The 20,457-nt window shown below is 51.8% G+C and overlaps 1 protein-coding gene across 4 annotated transcripts in view; it reads right to left on the reverse strand.

Moving 5' to 3' along the window:
• LOC144473127 (titin-like) overlaps nt 1-20,457 on the reverse strand; it is a 108,541-nt gene that overhangs the window by 27,491 nt on the left and 60,593 nt on the right. For 2 of the 4 annotated variants that reach the window (XM_078186732.1, XM_078186730.1), the window contains exons 41-54: nt 19,301-20,073; nt 18,728-19,187; nt 18,271-18,371; nt 17,969-18,063; nt 17,621-17,841; nt 16,991-17,065; nt 14,963-15,067; nt 14,629-14,817; nt 14,306-14,519; nt 14,159-14,228; nt 13,129-13,998; nt 12,926-12,992; nt 12,398-12,451; nt 197-9,130 (exon numbers count right to left, since the gene is read on the reverse strand). In XM_078186732.1, coding sequence (XP_078042858.1) covers nt 197-9,130; nt 12,398-12,451; nt 12,926-12,992; nt 13,129-13,998; nt 14,159-14,228; nt 14,306-14,519; nt 14,629-14,817; nt 14,963-15,067; nt 16,991-17,065; nt 17,621-17,841; nt 17,969-18,063; nt 18,271-18,371; nt 18,728-19,187; nt 19,301-20,073 — 12,228 coding nt within the window. The remainder of the gene's footprint in view (nt 1-196; nt 9,131-12,397; nt 12,452-12,925; nt 12,993-13,128; nt 13,999-14,158; nt 14,229-14,305; nt 14,520-14,628; nt 14,818-14,962; nt 15,068-16,990; nt 17,066-17,620; nt 17,842-17,968; nt 18,064-18,270; nt 18,372-18,727; nt 19,188-19,300; nt 20,074-20,457) is intronic. The other 2 variants (XM_078186734.1, XM_078186733.1) reach the window with 1 other exon arrangement.

The following is a 20,457-nucleotide window of genomic DNA, read 5'->3' on the forward strand; positions in this document are numbered from 1 at the left end:
TTCGCACCGTTTACCTTCGCACCACCTAGTCTACAACTCCACGATCCTACCATCCAACGCGTTACCATGGCCCGACACACGCCTCGCATCTTTGCTAGACCGTCACCGTGTCCTCGGGTCTCCGGTCACCTAACCGTCACCGTCGCCGTCCGTCCCGTCCGCGACAATCGCATACCTTGATAGCAAGAATACTCACCCGCAACTTCTTCCAGGTGCTCGGCTACGATCGAAACGTTCACTAATTTCGCGAAAGGAATTACAGACTCGGGTAGATCTGACTCGAGCTCGCCGGTGGCCAAGTGCTCGGTCACGATTACACCTTGCTGGACCTCGGTCACACCTTTGGCCGTCTTACTTTCCGGCTTGGTCACCTCGAACTCGGCCGCCGCGTCCTCGGGCTGAACCTCGGTTTTCAGAGCGACTTCGCGCTTGATCACGTCGGGCTGCGCGGACGCTTCTTTCGCCACGCCCTTTATCACCTCTTTCGCCTCTTGCTCGGTCGCGGTCACCTGCGTGACCTCGAGGCTCTCGGATACGCGGAACGATACCTCGGCCGTCGCCGTCTTCGTTGTCTTTTCTACGACGAACGTGCCCTCGCTCTCCTGCGTCAGCGTCTGCGACTGCTCGATGCTCTCGAACGGAATTTGTTCGGGCACTATCTGCTTGGTCTCTGGCTTCTCGGACTCGCTGAGCTCCTCCGTGGCCGAAGACGGTATCACCTGCGACTTCTGGGCCACTTGGATACCCAGGAGACTCGGCTTCGCCGTCTGTGCCGTCGGCTCGTCGGGAGTCGCCAGACTGGTCTCCACCTCGCCGAAGGCGACCTCCGAGATAGACAGAGACAACAGTTCTTCCAACTGCGGCTTCCCCTTCTGTTCTTCGGGCCCTTTGGGCTTCAGGAACTCTTCGGTGCTAGCCATCGTCAGCACCTCGGACGTCTCCGCGACTTCTATGCTGTCCAGCTTGGTGAGAGCCTTGCGCTCCTTGGGAGCCTCCCGCTCGGGCATCTCCCTCTCCGTCTCGGTGGAGACCACTTCGGAGACTGTGATGAAGCTCAGCTCCTCCACGTCCGGCTTGCCCTTCTGGCTCTCCGGCTGCTCCACTCTCTGCAGCTCTTCGACGTTTGTCACCGTGAGCACCTCCGTCTTCTCGGCCACCTCTCTGGCGGTCATCTGAGCCTGCGCGACCTTCTCGCTCGGCTTCTCCGGCGACGGCAGCGTGTCCTCGAGCTCGCTGGAGATCACTTGCGACACCGTCAGCGACGTCAGTTCGTCCAGCTTCGCCATGCCCGTCTGCTCTTCCGGCAGCACCGGCTTCTCCAACTCCTCCACGTTGGACACTGTGAGCACCTGGCTGGTCTCGGCCACCTCCCTGCCGGTCAGCGCCGGCTTTGCCGTCACCGTGCTCGGCGCCACCTTGCTCTCCAGAATCTCCTCGGTTTCGTGAGACAGCGTCTGCGAGATCGTCAGCGACGTCAGCTCTTCGACGTTCGGCTTGCCTTTCTGTTCTTCGGGCGCCTTCGACGTTGTCAGCTCCTGCGCGCTGATCATCGTCAACACCTGCATCGTCTCCGCCACGTCGCGGCCGATCAGACTGGGCTGGGCCAGCTTCTCCGTCGGCACCTCCGGGCTCGGCAGCACGTCCTCCATTTCGGTGGAAACCGTCTGCGACACCGACAGAGGCACGAATTCCTCCAGGCCGGGGACTCCTCTCTGTTCCCCGGGCTTCGTCATCTCGGACAGAACGTCCACGTTGCTCATGGTCAGCACCTCCATCGTTTGCGCCACGTCCCTGCCGATCAAGTTCGGTTGAGCCTCCCTCTCGACAGGCACTTCCGGTGTAGGCAAGGTGTCCTCCGCCTCGTGCGAGACCACTTGCGAGACGGTCAATGGCGCGAGCTCCTCGATCTGTGGCTTGCCTTTCTGCTCTTCGGGCGCCACCGCCGCGACGAGCTCTTCCGCGCTGGCTACCGTCAGCACCTGCATCGTCTCGGCAACGTCTCTGCCAAGCAGGCTGGGTTGAGCCGTTTTTTCCTTGGGGACTTCCGGCGCCGGCATGGCCTCCTCCTGTTCACCGGACACCACGTGCGACACCATCAGCGGGGTCAGCTCGTCCAGCGTCGGCTTTCCTTTCTGCTCGTCCGGTCGCTTCAGCGACAGATCTTCCGCTTCCGCGATGGTGGTCACCTGGGTCGTCTCGGCAGCCTCTCTGCCAAGAATGTTGAAGTCCGCCTTCTGATCTTTCGGCGCGGTCGCCAGCGTGAGCACGTCCTCGGCTTCGTTCGATATCACCTCGCTGACTGCCACCGACGACAATTCCTCCACTTCCACGGTACCCTGCTGCTCCTTCAGCTTCGTCATCTTCTCCAGAGTCTCGGTCGTAGCTGCAGTGATCACCTGTAGCACTTCGGGAGCCTCTCTGCCGGTCAGGCTGGGCTGCGCCTGTCGCATCTTGGGCGCGACGTCCGTCGGCAAAACGTCTTCGACCTCGCTCGAGACCACCTCGGTCACTGTGACCGTGCTTAGCCCCTCGAACTGAGGCTTGCCTTTCTGCTCCTCGGGCTTGAACTTTCCTTCAAAGGTGTCCTCGCGTTCGCCGACGGTGGTCTCGGTCTTCACCGCGGTCTCGATCACCGTCTGGGTCATGGTCGCTTGGGTGGTCGTTTGTTTCTCCTCGTGGATCTCCTCGGTGGACTGGATGCTCTCTACCATGGATCCGACCACCGTCTCGTGCAAGCTGATGTCCTGGGTAGCTTTGACGCCCTCGCGTTTCGGGGCAACGTCGAAGACGGTCTCCTTGTCCTCCGTGATCGTCTCGGACACCTGCAGGGACTTCACTTTCTCGATGTCGACATCCGCCTTCTGGGTCTGCGGTTTGAACACGCCTTCGAAGCTCTGCTCGCTCTCTTCGACGAGGCTCTCGTTGACGATGATGCTCTCGAAGGTGTCCTGGCCCGGGACAGCCACCTGCGGAGTCATGGTCAGCTCCTGGGTCTTGTCGGGAACGCTGACTTGCGACTCGACCGTGGTCGTCTCGATGATGCTGCGTTCGGCGATGATGGTGCTGGTGGCTGTCTGGGAAGCATCCAGCTTCTTCTCCTTCAACACCGACTCGAGCTCGGCCGACGTCACCTCGGTCACGGAGACTCCGTGACCCTCCTCGAACGTCGGCACCGCGGTGGACGCGACAGCTTTGGGGTACTTGTCGAAGGTGCCCTCGCTCTCCGCGCTGGGGGTCTCCTCGACGATGATCGGCTGGAGGGCGTCCTGCGTAGGCTGGGCCTTGGCCTCGTGTTTCTCCAGCGGCTGAACCAGCCCCGTGCTCTGTTCGACGAACACCTGCGCCTTCTGGGCGACGTCCATGCCGACTTTCGTCAGAGTCACCTCGGCCTTGTTCTCCTCGTGCTTCGTTACAGTCATGGTGTCCTCTTTGTCCTGCGTAACGACATGGGCAACCGTGATACTCTTGCCTTCGACAAAGGTAACGGTAGCGCTGCGTTCGTCGAGCTTCATCTTCTCCTCGAATATGGTACCGTGCTCTTGAGGAACCGTCTCGCTGATGTCTACGCTCTCCATCGTCGTCTGCGTCGGATGGGCTTCGGCGGCGGTCGGTCTCGGCAGCTGAGGCACCTCTCCCAGGCCCTCCCTTAGGTTCACTTCCATCTGCTCGGCAACTTCTTTGCCTTCCATCGCCGGCTTCGCTACTTCCTCGCGAGGTTTCTTCAGTTCCGATAGATCCGACTCGACGTCCTGCGTCGCGGTGGCTTCCGTAACGGCGATGAAGCGGTTCTCGTCGACCGTCACCCTGGCGCTGGTCCTCTGCATCGTCAGCTCCTCGATCTTGTCCCCTTCCTTCTCGGCCAGCACCTGCTCCGTCGTCTCGACCGTCTCGAAAGGCTTCTGGCCTATCTGAGCCGTGGCGGTAGTCGGCTTCAGGATCTCCACCTCGCCGGTGCTCTGCTGCGGGACGATTTCCGACCTCTCGGCAACCTCGTGGCCCGAGACGATGCCCGGCACGGCCGATCGCGTCTTCTCCTCCTGGATGGTCTTCAGAATCTCTTCTCGATCAGCCGCGCTGACCTCGGTGACAGTGGTCACGCGCTTGCCTTCCTCGATGGAGATCTCTACCTTCTGCACCGCCGGCTTGAATTTGCCCTCGAACGTGTTCTCCTGGTCTTGGACGATGTCCTGGGTGACCAGGACGCTCTGGTACATCTCCTGCGTCGCTTGAGCTTTCTTTCTGTCCGGTTTCTCCACGGTGACTTCGGTCACGGAATCTTCGACGGAGACAGCCGTCGTTTCGGCGATGGCGCGCGTGGTGTCCAAGCCGATGGTGGCTGCGTGCTTCGACGGCGCTTCTTCGGTGACGTAGAGCGACTCCTTGTCGGCCGGGGTCACTTGGGACACCGTCACAATGCTCCTACCCTCTTCGAGGTCCACGACAGCTGTCTTGTTCTCCGGCATGAGGCCTGGCACGAATTTGTCCTCGCTCTCCTGAACGACTGGCTGCGACTCGACCAACGGCACGAATGGAATGTGTTCCTGCAGAGCCGTAGCCTCGGACGGTTTCTCTTCGACCAAGTCTCCGGTGCTGAAGTCGACCACCTGCATCGTCGTCTGCGCGACCACGTGGCCACCGACCAGGCTCTTGTCGGCTGTTCTCGTTTCCGGCAGCTCCTTCGACAGGTACTCCTCCTCCTTGTCCTCCGAAACCACCGTGGACACCTGGATCCCTTGGTCCTCGACTACCGACAGGTCTGCCAGAGCCTGCGCCGGTGCCTTGTCTTTATCCAGGAGGCCTTCCGCCTCTGTAGGCTGCGTCTCCGAACTGATCACCGCTTCTAAGGGGATGCTGGATGGCACGGCCGAGGCCGAGACAGGTTTCAAGTCTTCCAGCTTGCCGGCACTGGAGTCGACCGTAACCTCGGTCTTCTCGGCGATCACGTGGCCAGCGAATTGGACGCTGGCTTGCTTCTCCGCCGGCTTCTCGGGGATGCGGAGCACGTCCTCCTTGTCCGCCGTGATCTCGGCGGTGGTCGTGGCGCTGATAATCTCGCTGATGGAAATTTCGGCCTTGTTGGACACGACGGCCTTATCCGTGAACTCTCTCTCCGTCTCGGACACGATGGTCTCGGTTTGCACGATGCTCTCGAACGGCAGTCGCTCTTCTTTGGCAGCGAACGAGGCGGGCGTTGGTACGGTCAGGTCTCCGGAAGCTGCAGCCGGCGTGATCTCCATCAGCTGAGCTACCCTGTGCGCGTCGAAGGCTGGCGTAGCCTGCTCTCCTTGAATCTCCAGCTTGTCGAAGTACTCCTTCTCCTTATCCGACGCCACAGTCTCGATCACCGTCACCCCTATGCCCTCCTCGAAGGACACGTCGACGATCTTCTTGTCGGGCTGCACAAAGTCCTCCATCGGCTTCTCCAGGTCGCCTGCCGCGGTCTCCGTGGTGATCATGCTGTGGAAAGTTACGTGGTCGGTAGTGGCCGTTGCGGTGGTCGTCTCCAGCCGCGCGAACTCGTCGACGTTGTCGGTGGTGGTTGTCTCGCTAACTTCGGCCACGATGTGAGTCGGGATATCGAAGGTGGCCAGCTTGGTCTCCGGCTTCTCAACCTCCGGCAGAGAGCTCTCCTTGTCCTCGGTTGTCACGGTAGAGACAATTAGACCCTCGCCGGTGACGAACTCGAGGTTCGCTGTCCTGTCGGTGGGCTTCTCCTCGGTGAACGGAACTTCGGTCTCCCTGGTCTGAACCTCTTCGGAGATCGCGGCCTCGATCGGTAGGATCGTGGTCTTCGGCTTCGTCTCCGCGACCGCGGCGGTGAGCAGCTCGCTCAGGCCCGTGTCGCTCGTCACCTCAAATTTGGACGCGACGGCTTGAGCCACGATGTCGACGGTCGCCTCCACGCCTTTCGGCTTCTCTTTCCCGGTGAATATGCCCTCCTTGTCCTCGGGATACGTCATTCCAACGACGATGCCCTCTCCCTCCTGGAACACTACTTCCACGTTCTTGGTCTCGGGCTTCACATCCTCCAACAGCGAGGACTCCTTCTCGGACACGGACACCTCGGTCTGCTCCACAACCTCTAATCCGGTCTGCTGCTGGCTCGCGTGTTCCTCCTTGGCCTTCTCCTCCCTCAGAACGTCGATGTTGCTCGCGATCACGGTCTCCTGCATCTCGGCTACCTCGTGCCCGCTGGTGATACCCATCGTGACCTTTCTTTCCTTCGGCAGATCCTCGACCTGCAGCTTCTCCTCGCTGAGCACGGTCATTACCTCGGTCACCGTCAGCTTCTCCGTCTTCGAGCAGATCTCCACGTCGGCGCTCTGCGTGATCGGTCGGGCATCCTCTTCTCTCAGTTTCTCCGTCTCGGCGATGTTGGTCTCCGTCACGATCAGCTCCTCCATGGTGTCTCGCTGGAGGGTCGCTGTTCCAGGCTTCGGCTGTTCGGTGGTGATATCTCCGGTGCTCTGAGCCACCAGGGTCTCCGATTTCAGTGCCACGGTGTGCCCGGATACCAAGGGCTGGGCCTTGTAGTCCTGCGGCATGGCGTCAGGACTGTAAATGTTCTCCCGATCGTGAGGGATAACTTCCAGCACCGTAGCGCCCGGCCTAGCTTCCGTCAGCTCCACCATCGCTGTCTTTCCATCCGGTCTCACGTCGGTTCGGTACAGATCTTCCTTCTCGGCGACCTCCTGCATCGCCACGGTCACGCTCTCCAGGGGAACGTGCGACGGCTGAGCCACGCCGGAAGCGGGTTTCTCCTCCGGCACGTATTCTCCGGTCGGCGAATGCGTTCTCACCTCCTCGAAGACCGGCGCCACTTGAGTGGTGAACTCCGTGCTGGCGTAGGCACCCTTCACCTCGGACTTTGTGTACTCGGTCTCTCTCTCGCTGGCGACCACCATGGTCGTGCGTAAACTCTCGATCTCGTCCAGCATCACTTCCGCGACCCTCGAGTCCGGCACTTTTTCTTTCTCTACCGAAGCCAGGTCCTCGGCGACCACCGTCTCGGCTACCACGGTCTCCTGTAAGCCGATCGGCACTATCTTCGCCACTCCGGAGGACGGGGCCTCCTTCGAGATCTCGCCTAGATTGTCTTCTGGCTGGGTCATCTCAACCTCCAGCGACACCACCGGGTGCGTCGGCACCGTCTTGCCGCGATGGGACTCTGGCATCTCGAAGATGCGAAGGTCGGCTTCCTTTTCGATGGACGTGGTCTGATAGACTTGAACGCCCCTGATGGCGTCGTAGCTCGTTTCTACCACTCGTTCTTCTGGTTTTACAACTTCTTCCATTTTGGACTCTCTGTCGTGCGCCAGTGTTTCCTGGATCATCTTCGCCTCGATTAACTGCACGGTCACGGTTCCGCTCTCCTCCACGTACTTCAGCTCTTCTTTGAAGTCCGACGGATAGTCCGCCGTGTGGACCTCGGATACCGTAACGTGCTCCTCCGGCCTGATGGATGTCTCGGCCAGCGCTTTGGTGGGTTTCTGCTCCGGTTGGTACACCCCTTCGGACTCTTGAATCAGGGTGCTCGAGATGGAGCCGATCTCCAGCGAAGATATGGAAGTCTCGGCGGTCTTGGTAGCTGGTTTGTCGCCCGGCTGGTAGTCCGTCTCCTTCTCGGATGGAACGGTCTCCACGGTGACCGCGGACGGTATCTCGACTATGTTCAGATCGGCTTCCGCCTTCTTGGTTTCCTCTATTGTAAGGGTGGTCTCCGTGTCCTGCGTTTGAACCGTGGACACCGACACTCCTTCCAGCAGCGTGACGTTCGGCACGGCTTCGAAGGTGTCGATCTTTCTCTCTGTCACGTACACACCCTCGCTTTCCTGGATCACGTTCTGCTCGATCACGGCCGTCTCGTTTCCGTAGGAGATGCCGACCTGAGCCTTCTGGCTGGGTGGTAGTCTGCCGGGCACGTACTCGCCCTCCTTTTCGGGCGCGTGCATCTCCTCGGTGACCCGCTGCCGCTGCGAAATTATGCTCTGCGTGGCGATCTCGGTGGGGACTATCAGCTCCGGATAGTACTTGCCCGGCTTGTCCTCTGGTCGGACCTCTTCGACGACCAGCGGCTCCATCGCGGTAACGTTTACTCTGGGCTTCGCTGGTACCGTCTTCAACGGCTCGAGCTTGTCCTCGGATAGACCTTCTTGAACCTCATACACCGAAAGCCCGATCTGCGACAGGATGGTGTCCTCTGCCTCAGCGGTCAGCGGGGTCACAAAGTCTTCTGTTGGCACCTCCGTCTGGCTGACCATAGTCTCGTAGACGGTCGTAGCCTCTTGTAAAGTCACGCTCACGTCCGCCGTCCTGCTGAGCTCCTGTTTTGCAATCGTCAGGCTCGAGACGTCAGCATCGCTGACTAGAGTCTCGCTGATCACCAGGCCCTCCGATGGGACTATCGCTGGCGTAGCCTCGTATGACGTCGGCTTGAAGGTGTCTGTGAATTCGCCCGTGGACGCCTGGACCGTCGTCTCCGTGGTCGAGTAGGGCTCCACGGGTGAAATCGACAGGGACGCCTTGCGTTCGACGGGCTTGATCTGGCTGATGTCGTCGATCTCCTTCTCCTGGACGGGCACCAGCTGTTCCGTTAACGGCGTGATGGTGTCCATCGTTAATTTAGCCTTTTCTAATTCGGGTTTGCCCGGCGCCTGATCGATCGTGCGATCCATGGGCACCACTTGGTGACGCTGGCTGGGCACGTTCAGCATTATCGAGGACACGACGTTGTCACCCTTGACTTCGAACTCCTCGATCTCCTCGAGTTCGACCTCATCGCGACCGATTTGCGACCGTTTCGGCTTCAATTGTTTCCTTCGTTTCTCTACAACCTCTTCCTCCACCTCCTCAACCTCTATTTCTTTTTCGACCTCGTCCTGTTTCTTTTGCTTCCGAGTCAGTCTACCCTGTGCGTCTGTTTCTACGATTACGGTCTCTATCGTCTCTTCCTCGACCTCCTCCACGTCCTTTCGCTTCTTCTTCTCCCGTTCCGTTTCCTCGATCTCCTCGATCTCTACAACCTGAACCCCCTCTTCCCTATCTTCCTTTTTCGCCTCGATCTGTTCCGTTGGTATTGTATCTTTGCGTTTGCGCAGTGTTGTGTGTGCCTGCCGTGTGTCCTCGTATTCTGTGGAAAGTATGTGAGAATTTTCGTGTCAATCAAACGCGGAGTGTTCACTCCCTCAGCCACCGTTCTCTCTCTCAATCGCTCTCTCGCTCGCACCTCGCTATTAAGATCGAAGAAAAACCATTCTCTGTTTCGACAAAAGTAAAAAAAAAAAAGAAAATACAAGAAAATAAACGACTCCATGCGACGAACCATTCTCGAGCGGATGCTGCTTTGGCCAAGGACAAGAATCGTGCTTTACAACGTAACAAGAGTCAACAAAATCCTACGGACAGTGCACGCCGGACCAGCTAGTGTATACAGCGGACATAGTGTGGACAGCGTGGTTTCGGTTTCACACGGTCGCGGCTTCCAAAGGTATCGTATTTTAATTCGGATCTTATCGATGAACGTGTTCCTTTGCAGCTAGCGTTTTCTATTTTATAACAGTTCAATTGTTCTCACTTTTCTGGAATCACTCTATGAAAAAAGACAAACTTATGAAAAGTCCGCAAATCGTGTTACCTTGGATTATATCATTAAGAAATCAGAGAAAAACGTCTCGGCTTTCGCGAGATTATAATTTATCCTTCGTCAAAGAAAACTCGGAAAAGTTTACAGCGTCCGAACAATGATTTCCGAAAACGACTGGTCTCGTTTTGGGTCAGTATCGATAGCGAACTACTTCTTTAACCTCTTAGGAACGATGCGCCGTTATAACAACTTCCGCGGATGCCATCTTTTGGATTGACGCGCCACTACAATAGCTTTAATGTATCTTTAATGCATCACTCAAATGTTTGATTAATTATTAAAGTGAAAGCATATGTGTCTTACCTTTAAGAGAAATTGTAATTTAATCGCGAAAGACTTCGTTCCAATGTGCTCGCACAGAGAACAGAAACATTGTTCGTCATATATTCCAATGTAATTCGTAATTCACGTTCCCACAAAAATTGATAGCCCGCGCAAAGTTCGGCCGCGCCTAAGAGGTTAAGCGTGCGAGTTTCGGAACGTACGAAAAATTGAACCGGTGCAATTTCACGGTGGAATTACGATGTCTCTGGAATGTTTGATGCGGTACAGAGTAGTGTGCAGTGTAGCTGAGTGCAGGCACTAGGGCATTCGTAGTTGTTTTAATAACAGGTGGGTGCGTGTGTGAGTTTCAGTGTAGTAAAATAGAAAGAAATAGTAAAGGCCGGCCAGAAGTCAAACCAACATGAACACAAAAAAATAAGAGATGCTTGTCTGTTACACATCGTGCCAACTACCAGCAACAAAAACAAAAGTAAAAAAAGAAGGACAAAAGACGGAAGAAAAAAAATAGACGAAAGGACGAACGAAACGCTTAACAATCTCTCAGTCAAATTGTTTTCTCGCATGTGGGGCAACATTGCTGTACGACAATTCATGTGAGTGTGTAACTTGAATGTGTAACAGTAACAAGTATATTAGAAACGTGGAACGGTTGCTGTTCTACGTATCGCTAGAAATTAATCGAAACCATGAAATGAAATACCGTGTTTGTAAAAACATATGAAACATTGAATAACCCTATCCAAAATGGCCTCCTCGCGCCAGCCGAGCTGGTCCCTCATTGGCCATAGTTCTCCATTAATAACTCGTAAAGAAAACCACGGATAGAATTTTCGTAAAGTAAAAAGTTACTTTAAATGATCTCATTGTCTCATTTTCCGATTACGAGTGTCTTTAGAGATACCCTGTATAAATTAAAATATTGTAATTTATATTATATAAGTACGATGGTATTTTCACACGATATTATTTCACAGTTTCTTTCAGGTAATCTACGTTCGTGGAAAGAAAAACGGGAGAAAAGTAGAAAATCAAGAAACGGCACGATACGATCACACAGCACCGACTACGATTCGCAGTGAAACTCCAATGAAATACAACATGAAACGAGGTACAGATATCTATCTTACTTACATCGAACACTGTATTAGCAGCGCGAAGCTCTTATCGCGAAGCGTCGAGTTTCGGTTGTTGGAATCGGATATAGTGATTTAATGGGCGATTCGGTTAGGGTGATAGAACGTTAGCTATGGTGGGGTACGGCGCGTGGAAAGCATAGCGGCATAGGCAGACATATTTTACTGCTTATTATTCGATCAAGTAAAGCTTCATGCATCTGAAAGAATAATAAAATCAAATCATTACGTAGAGACCGTATCGTGCGATCGGTACGTACATACTTCACGACTAGATTATTCGTATTCTAAGCCACGACAGGACCACGGGTCGGTTATTAAATGAGCATACGAGATGAGACGAATCTCAGTGAAATAATTAGAATGACGTTCAAGCTCGATGAAACCAACTATGATTAATCGAAAATTGGCGTTCGTTTGGTATTATCAAATGTATTTTTATAACGCTTTTAAAACCAAGGGCAATCCAAAAGAAACGAAGAATTTCGTTTTTTTTTGTTAATTCAAGCGATTTTATGCGTTTCACTGTATTTTACAGGCGTGTTCATGAATTTTACATTTCTTTTAGGTTACCCTATCCTAAATCTTGTTCAAAGATCATTACATCTAAATATTATACAGAGCGTACCAGGCCGAGATAATAATTTTCAAGCGTTTAATTAGACGATGGTAAATGAAGACGCGATGTACATTTTCAGATGGATATTGTTACCAATGTTTTTGGAAAAATGGTTTTCAAAAATTCATCCATGCAGCGTAGTTTCCAGAACTCTCCCTCGTCTGTGTCTGACTATCGCGAACTATTTCTACTGGCAGTGAACGTTGCCTGCAATATCATACAGTGAACGTAGCGAGTTGCGACCGCTATGTTTATATTAATTTAATTGTGCAATAGAAACGAGATCGTTAGCTAGATAACTATAAAATAATATAAAACAATTATAAAATATAAAAAAAAGATTCTTTATCCCAAAATGAGATAAAATTATAAAAATTTGAAGGAATGTGTCTGAATACATTTATTGGATGTTATTCGATAAATTATTAAGGATAGCCATGGTACACTCTGTCCGTCGGAAATATGAGAAAATAATACTTAATCGAATGGAATGTTGAATCTATAAATGCATAAGTAGATTAAAGCGAAATTGAAAGTGCGACTATGAAATGCAGATGAGAAAAGATCTTGATGCGGTGTCGACTGTCTGGACACCGATGCGTTTCTCGAGAACACGATAAAGAAACACGATTAATAATGCTGTTCCCCGTTCGCTGAGAAACGAACGGCCGATTATTCGAACGTATAACCCATGCACTGAAACTCGTTGCTTCAAACCTTTAATGTCTCGAATATCCTGCGTGCGGACGGCTTTTCTTTCGTCCCTCCTCTCTGCAACCAAAAGATCGTTTGTTTTCGTGGGAGCCTTGGGAAATGGGGGAAACAACGAGAACAAAGACAAATAAAACAACACACACAGGCGAGGCAATTATGGCACGTCGTAAAAAATATATTCACTTTATTCGTTCGATCAAAAATGTACAGCGCATGTTACGTATACCTATTATACAGTTATATAAAAAAAAGATCAGGACGCATGCTTAGTCGATCTTACATCTAGCTGTAAAGCAGCGAATATGTACAAGAGAAAAAAAACAGGAAAGGGAGAAAAGATATTAGGACAATGTGGAAAATTGTGTTTGTAAGGCAGCCACGCAAGCACACACCAACAAAAATATCTATGGTTTTTTATGTCTAGGAAAACAAACTGCAACGGATTTGTGATGCTGCAAGTCCGAAGATCATTAATGCTTGCAATGTTGTTTCGTTTCTTTTCAAACCTTGCGCCACGCGGTCTCGACTTACCCATGAAATGGACCTCGGTCTTGCGGACGATATCCACTCGTTCCATGACACGTTCCGTTGTATCAATCTAGAATGAAATGCGTTCTCGAATGAAACAGGGAAATTTGGTGCGCGAATAAAAGAGTAGAAAATTTAGGTGCAGAAGATGACGACGGCAGAGAAATGCAATCCATTCTGCCGAAGAGACGATCGATATATCTTACTTCCGTGGCTTCTGTGACCTCCCAGGCGCGCGGGCGGAAGTCCTCCGGCGCGAAGTGCGTGATCACCTCCTCGACGGTGACGTGCTGGAGTTCGATCATTCTCATGAAGGCACGGAAGCCGACGGTGGCCGCGACGACGCTTTCATCCGTGGTGGTTTCCTCGGTGAGGACTTGGGTGATCAGAGGACCGTGGCCCTCTCTTTCGACCAACTGAACGAGGGCGTTCTGCGCCTCCGGTGTCTTCAGCGCGGGGAAGTTGTCCGTCCTGTAGAGGCTCTCGTTGATCTCGTTGACGGTGACGCCTTGCCGCACCAGGAACCCGATCGTGGCTAGCTCCCGAAGAGGGGCTTCGCCGGGCCCGAACTCTTTCGCGTGCAAGGTCTCCATGATCTCCTCAACCTCGCGCGCGATGTTTTCCCGTTCTCTCTCCACGATCTCCTCGATGCTGATCGCCTTCTTCTTCTTCTTTTTCGGCTTCTCCTCCACGATCGCCTTTCGCGGTATTTCCTCGGACACTTCCTCCTCGGTCACCACGGTCTTCTTTGCCTTCCTCTGTCTCGTCTCCAGCCGTCTCATCTCCTGCACGCTGCTCTCCGTGTGCACCTCCGACACCGAGACCGTCTGCAAGGTCTCCGAGGTCACCTGGGCCCGGTCCACCACTGATTCCACCACGAAGTCTGGCGCCAGGTCCTCGGTGGTCACCTCTGAGACCACCACCACGCCTTCGCGCTCTTCCACCACTCGCTTCGCACGCTCCTCGGGCTTCGGGACCTGTTCTCGAGGCTTCTGGTCGTCGATCTTCTTCAGGGACGGCGTCGCTTCCGTCATCACCGGCTCTTGGACTGGCACTATTTTCTTGGCACGAGATACCTGTTCAATGGTGAATTCATGCATTGATTGACCAAATTTGACCGCCGATAACTACACCAAAAATCATCATAGAACAATGACCCTTATCTTAAATTATAGCTTAAATCTTCTACTTTAAGTCACAATTTCTCGACTTTGTTAATCTATTTTAATAGTTTACCTCTGTAGGCTTCTCTTCTATGATCTCTGTTGTCTCGAGTACCTGCGTCTCCTCGATGTCGACAATTTTCCTACGAGAATAATTTAGAAGTGAGTGAATTAGTAAAAGAATGTTTCTACATGTTCGAATAATAACAAATTCACTAACTTCTCTTCCGGTTGCTCTTTGGGGCTCAGCTTCTCCTTGCGCACTTCTTTCTTGTCTACCTTGACGCGCTCGGCTTTGATCTTCTCCTTCGTTTCTTTAGCCTTCTTCAGCTCGGTTCTCTTTTTCTTTGGTTTCTCTTTTGGTTTAACCTCTTTCACTTCTTCCTCGACGACTTCCTCTTCCTCCTCGTAGTACCTCGTTTCACCCGTTATATCTGTTAAACAAATAGAATAATTGTACAGAAGTGTTATTTAGATTTTATAGTTTGTTGTATCAAGTATTACACTAATTTTCCAGAGTTGTTTGATTAGAAAATGGTTTACCTGTAACGTGCAATTTGGCTTTCGTGATGGCCAATCCGATTTCGCTGGTGGCTTTGCAAACGTAAGTGGCGTCGTCCTCTTCGGTTGCGTGGTTGATCGTCAGCGTCGTTTTCTTGTCCTCTTCGTAGAGGCGTACCTTCACGTTCTTCGTGTTCATCACCATCTTGTCGTTCTTGTACCATACCACGTCTTCGAGTTCACACACATACAATTATTACTTTGCCTCGGTAAATTATGAAGTATTTAAATATAAATTAATAAAATATATTAAATATAACATGAAGTATATTAAATACAGTTGAATATACTGAAATATATTTATTGATCGGTATACCTGGAGCAGGATTGCCGGAATAACTGCACTCGAACACCGCGCTTTCACCTTCCCTCGCGTAAACATCCGTTATTTCTTGAATGAATCGTGGTACAGATTGCGTGGCTGAAAGAAACGGTACGGTACACGTTAAGTCAAGTAGCTATGAACGGTAACAGTATCCTGCAGATATAATTGGTTACCTGATGTCTTGCTTCGTGATTATGCGACTTGCGTGACTCCGATGTCAGTAATCTGATTAGCCAAGAAAAACAGAATACATACACACGCACACAAACGGATACATGCAGTAAAAAGTTAAACGTTTCTACAGAATCGTAAACTACTTTTTTTAAACGTTCTCGCTAGTGCATAAAACATTATAGAACAATTAAACAAAATGTGTGCTAACAAGTGATACATAAACTGTGGATCACTATCGAATGATTCACCTAGTAGTAAGTAATTTTTATTTCTTAAATTTTTGTTTTAGACTCAGAGAACAATGTAAATTCTTTTATCGTATCAACTAATTGCAATTTTTCAAATAAATTCTTAAAACAATTATATTGGAGTCATAGAAGAATCATGATTTACGATCCGGCAGAATAGATAAAGAGAAGCGATCACACTTCGGTTAGTGTCAAAATAAACCGCGAGAGCTACCTGACATGGTGCCCCTCTCATCCTCGCTGTGATGATCGCTACAAGATACCTCGGAGGCCGACATGTTCCCCGCCAATCCGAGGTTCCCGCTGCACTGGCTCTCTAACAACAAGAACTCCTGCAGTTCCTCTTGGCTGTCGGCCGTGTGCAGCTGCTGGAATGCCTCCAGATCGACCTCCCTGGGTTCCAGTGGATACATTTTCGGGTCCATCATGAGGTTACCGATGCGGCGCTCTTTGGACCACCTAGCCACAGGGATCCTGGACTTCGGATAGGTGTGATACTTCCTCGCATGATCAAACTCCAGCGAGGTCTCTGTCGTCTTTCCATAGTTCGCCGCAGCCACTTTGCTCTGGCCGCTTCCGGTGGACGCTTCGCTGTTCTCCTCGATGGGAGACAAATAGAAGCCGGGCTCGGGGATGTTGAAGAAATCGGGATGCATTCGAGTGTGACTTCTCTTCTCTGATCTCGGCGGCGGGAACTCGTCGAAGTCCAATACGATCCTCTTCCGCCTTTCTTCTCGCAACGCTTCGATCCGCGACGCGGACTCGCTTCCGCTCGGCACACGATCATCCATCGCTTCGTTCTCAGCTAACTCGTTCGTTACCCTGTCGATCATAATCCTCTCGGATAGCCTCGGTCTTCCCATCCTCGTCGGCGACGGCGAACTCAACTTTCTAGTCGCGAGACTCTTGCTCGTCGAAAGCTTCGCGCATTTTGCTCGGACAGGAGACGGTGACCTAAGCTTCGACTCGTCCTCGAGCTCGCTCTTAGCCGGTCTGCTCTGCGGACGAGACTTTTCCGGCTGGCTCTTCGGCGTTCGCAACTTGGACTTCTGCGCGACCAACTTTCCGGTGGCACTCGCCTGCGTTTCTCGCTTCGCTTTTAAGTTTACCGAGACCACCGTCTTCGTCTCCGAGCTCCTCTTCGATTTTTCCGTCGAACTTCCCGTTCCTTTCTTCCTCACTGCCATGGTCGATTGGTCCGTTCTTTTCTCTTGATCCTCCATCGTTTCCATGGACGATCTATCCTCTTTCGCGTCGGGTTCGTATTCCACGCTGTCCCCGATCCGCTGTTCACTGAATTTACTTATCTCCCAGGAATACTCCGCGCTGCTCAGCTCCTGCTCGACTCCCGACGAGTCCGAGTGCCTCCGCGACAAGTAGAATCCTCGCGAGGAGGCCTCCTCGTCCTCCTCGAAGCACCGCTTACCTTCGTCGTCGATGTTCATCAGGGTTCTCGTCGACGAGAACTCGCTGATCATCGTCGAGCTGTTCCGCTGCGAGCTCTCGTCGCGAATCGCTCGGTCGTCCAGACTGTCCGTCGAAAAACTGCACTCCGCTTCACTCAGCATGCAATCCAGTCTCTCGGACTGGCTCTTACCTCTGAGGGCTTCCTGCATCTCCTCCATCTCGGCTACCCAGGACGGTTTCCTGTATTCCTTCGTTCCGAGGATTCCTGTGGTTCGAGAAAACCGTTCGACGATTAGAAACGGGGCCGGATCTTCGGCTGTTTCAACTCCATCGCGGCGAGTCCCGCGGACCCGTATTCTTAAGCTTTTCGTTCGGATTAGAACGCTCGGTCGCCTTTCGCTTTTCAATAATTCCACGAGACGCTGAAGGCAAATTATTACCGGTCGGGATAGCCAATAAAATTCGTTTCGTTGAAATGAAACACTTGGAAGCCCACCGGACCGCGGAATGATTGAAAAGCGACGCGGATGGAGCTGAAATGGCCCGACGAGTTAGCAGAACGCCAGACAAAAGAATATAAAAAAAAGTGTCGGTGAAGGATGTGAGTGTTCAGTGTGAGTTTGATATGATCGTCAACGGGAGGTGCGGGATATACATATTAGGAGATTCATCGACGATGATTCCGTTCGAAGATTGCAGCTGAAAAGAACTCGTACCAAGCAAATTAGCCAAGCGTCCGCCACGTTATTTTTTGTTTTTTGATTTTTTAGAGAGAGAACTCGGTCGACGACCGATCGGACGTGACGGTTGTCGTTATTACCTTCTACCGATAGGTATGCGGTCGTGGTCGATACGCCGAGCGGATTGTGTGCCTCGAACACAATCTCGCCCGTGTCGTCTGGATAAGTTTCGGCGATCGTTAATACGGACGTGCCGTCCTCGAACTCTTCGACCTGGAATTCTTGCGACGGCACGATCTCTACGCCCTGCTTGTACCATTTTCCTTCCGGCTTCGGCTTTCCTTTCACCTTCACTTCCAGTCTGTACGGAACACCAATTCGTTTCAATCGGAAATTGAATTTAAATTTGAATAAATTAAAAAAAATATTATCGCCAATGTTGCGTTAATAATTGTCGTGCAACTGTAACGATTCGAAGGTGTCCGTACCTGGTTAGCTCTCCATCTTTCGTAGGAACTAACTGAGGAAGTTTCTTAATTATCTCCGGAGCGGATTCTTCGTCTGTGTCGAACAAAGGCGTTTCCTGAAAGCATTGTACACGTTAGCGAAAAAATAATTTACCGGTCAAATTCGATTGTAATAATATATATTAGAAGAATATTGTGCATCAGAGGAAATAAAATTAATTTATACTGTCTTCTGTTGCGAAATATTCGATTAAGAATTTAGTAAATTGCAATGTGCTACGAACAGCTGCGTTTTAAGATAGTTTACGAATTTATAGACGAACCTTGGGAGATAAGAGATCCTCCTCCGAACCACTTGGCCCTGTAGTAAGTGACGTCGCAATGAGCGAGGATGCAATCTCCGAGTCCGGTACATACTCGTACGCTGTACAATACATGTTCCATTTATTTTTATTCTCTTTTGGTATCCCTTTTAATCTAATTTTTAGTTCGTATTTTTCCATATTAATGTAGCGAGCGTATCAATTACTGTGTCCATAAGAGCGCATCAAATTTAAAAGCGAGAAACTTTGTCACAAAGTAAAAGTTTCAAGCTTTAATTTGAAATAAAAATCATCATCCTACCATGATATTTTGCGGAATTATTGTCAATTAAAGTTGGCTAATTATAATCAAAAATTTGTCTTTGCTATAATTTTGTTGAGCACACGGTGGTTGCGAGGATACGGTAATCGATTATGCTGTATGCATTCTATGCACTATATACGAGCGGTCGATTACCTTCAACGACAAGCGACGACGTGCAAACCGCCTCGCCGACCGGATTCACGGCTCGGCAAGTGTACTCGCCGGCATCTTCGGGGAACACCTCTGTGATAGCTAGGCTGCAGACACCCTCGGTGTCCTGTAATATGGTGATCTCCTTGCCTTCCTTGATCGGCTTGTTGTCGTGGTACCATTCGACTCTTGGCGTCGGCTTGCCCTGCACCACGCACGTCAGATTCGCGCTCTCGCCGTCCATCACCCGCACCGGGGACAATCGTTTGACGAACGTCGGCGACACCAGCTCCACAGTCTCCTCCCATGGGGTTTCCAGCAGATTCACGGTGGCTGTGCAGGTGACCGAACCGCCGACGTTCTCCGCGCGGCAGGTGTAAGTGCCCGCGTACTCCGTTTTGATCTCGTTTATCATCAGGATCGAGCGGTTCTCCTGCGTCACGATCCTTACTTGCGATGTCGACTGGAAATAAAATGCAAAACAAATAAATAAAAATGAAGAATATATTTCTTGAAATACTTAGTCAATTTTAACAAGTAGTCAGCAACAAATCTATATTCACAAATGGAAAATACCTCCAACGGTCGAGTTTCGTGGAACCATTGGAACGACGCGGTCGGATATGACTCGACTCTGGCTTCCATGATGACCACCTCTCCTTCGGCGACGATCTGAGGCTGTATCGGCTCGACGAATCTCGGGGCTTTCACCTCGTCCGGCTTCTCCTGGCGTTCGCGAACGGTGACCGAGCCGGAGCTCCTCGCCTCGCCGACAGGATTCTGCACCCTGACCTCGTACTTGCCGCCGTCTTTCTTGGTCACCTCGGGGATCAGCAGCTCGGCCGTGCTCTCGTGGATCTTGATCACGCGCTGATCCGAGGGCACGATCTCGACTCCGTTGCGGAACCATTTCACTTCCGGCGTAGGCTTGCTCTCGAAATCGGCCGAGAGCGTGAGCGGCTGCCCGCGCTCGGCCACCAGGGCCGGCAAAGGTCTCGTGATTCTCGGCGCCCTCAGCACTTCCGGCTTGCTGACCTTCACCGCCGTACTGATGACCAGGTTCGCCCTGCACTCGGCTCGGCCAAACTTGTTCACAGCGCGCACCCGGTAGATCGTCTCGTCCTCCGGCGTCGGCTCCAGGATCTCCAGCTTCGCCTCGCCGGTCTCGGGGTTGAAGCTGACCTCTCTGCCCTTCGTCGGCTTCAGCTCTTGCTCGCCACGGTACCACTTCACTTCCGGCGTCGGCGTCCCGGTCACCACGCATTCCAGCACAGCCGGCTTGTGCTCCTCGACCATCAATGGCTTTATCGGTGTCGAGAAGTGCGGCGCCACCCCCTCCTCCTCTTTTTCTAGACACAGAAGCTCGTATTAACGTCGTCGTAAGCGATCGATCGGCGATCGGTATCATGCAAAAACAATTTGTCGGGTTGTGAGCAGGCGCGTTAAGATTTCTTGCGGCGATTCAAAGATAGCATGTCGATGTGACTCAGTAGTTTTTATCAAGAAAAGATCATTGGTTTTGGTGGAACATTTTTATAGCGAATCTAGTGCAAAGCTTTTTAGTCGTATGACGCAATCATCCTAGACTATAATGACTTAATAAAATTGTGGCTTATTAGATCATTTATATTGCTCCTTGAATAAAATTGGAAGAAATGAAATTCCCGCGATGATCTTGAAGATTCCTTCCATATCTTACTAATTATTTGTCTTTGAAATAAGCACAAGTTCCT

This window comes from Augochlora pura, chromosome 7, assembly GCF_028453695.1.
Source record: "Augochlora pura isolate Apur16 chromosome 7, APUR_v2.2.1, whole genome shotgun sequence".
Lineage (NCBI taxonomy): Eukaryota > Metazoa > Arthropoda > Insecta > Hymenoptera > Halictidae > Augochlora > Augochlora pura.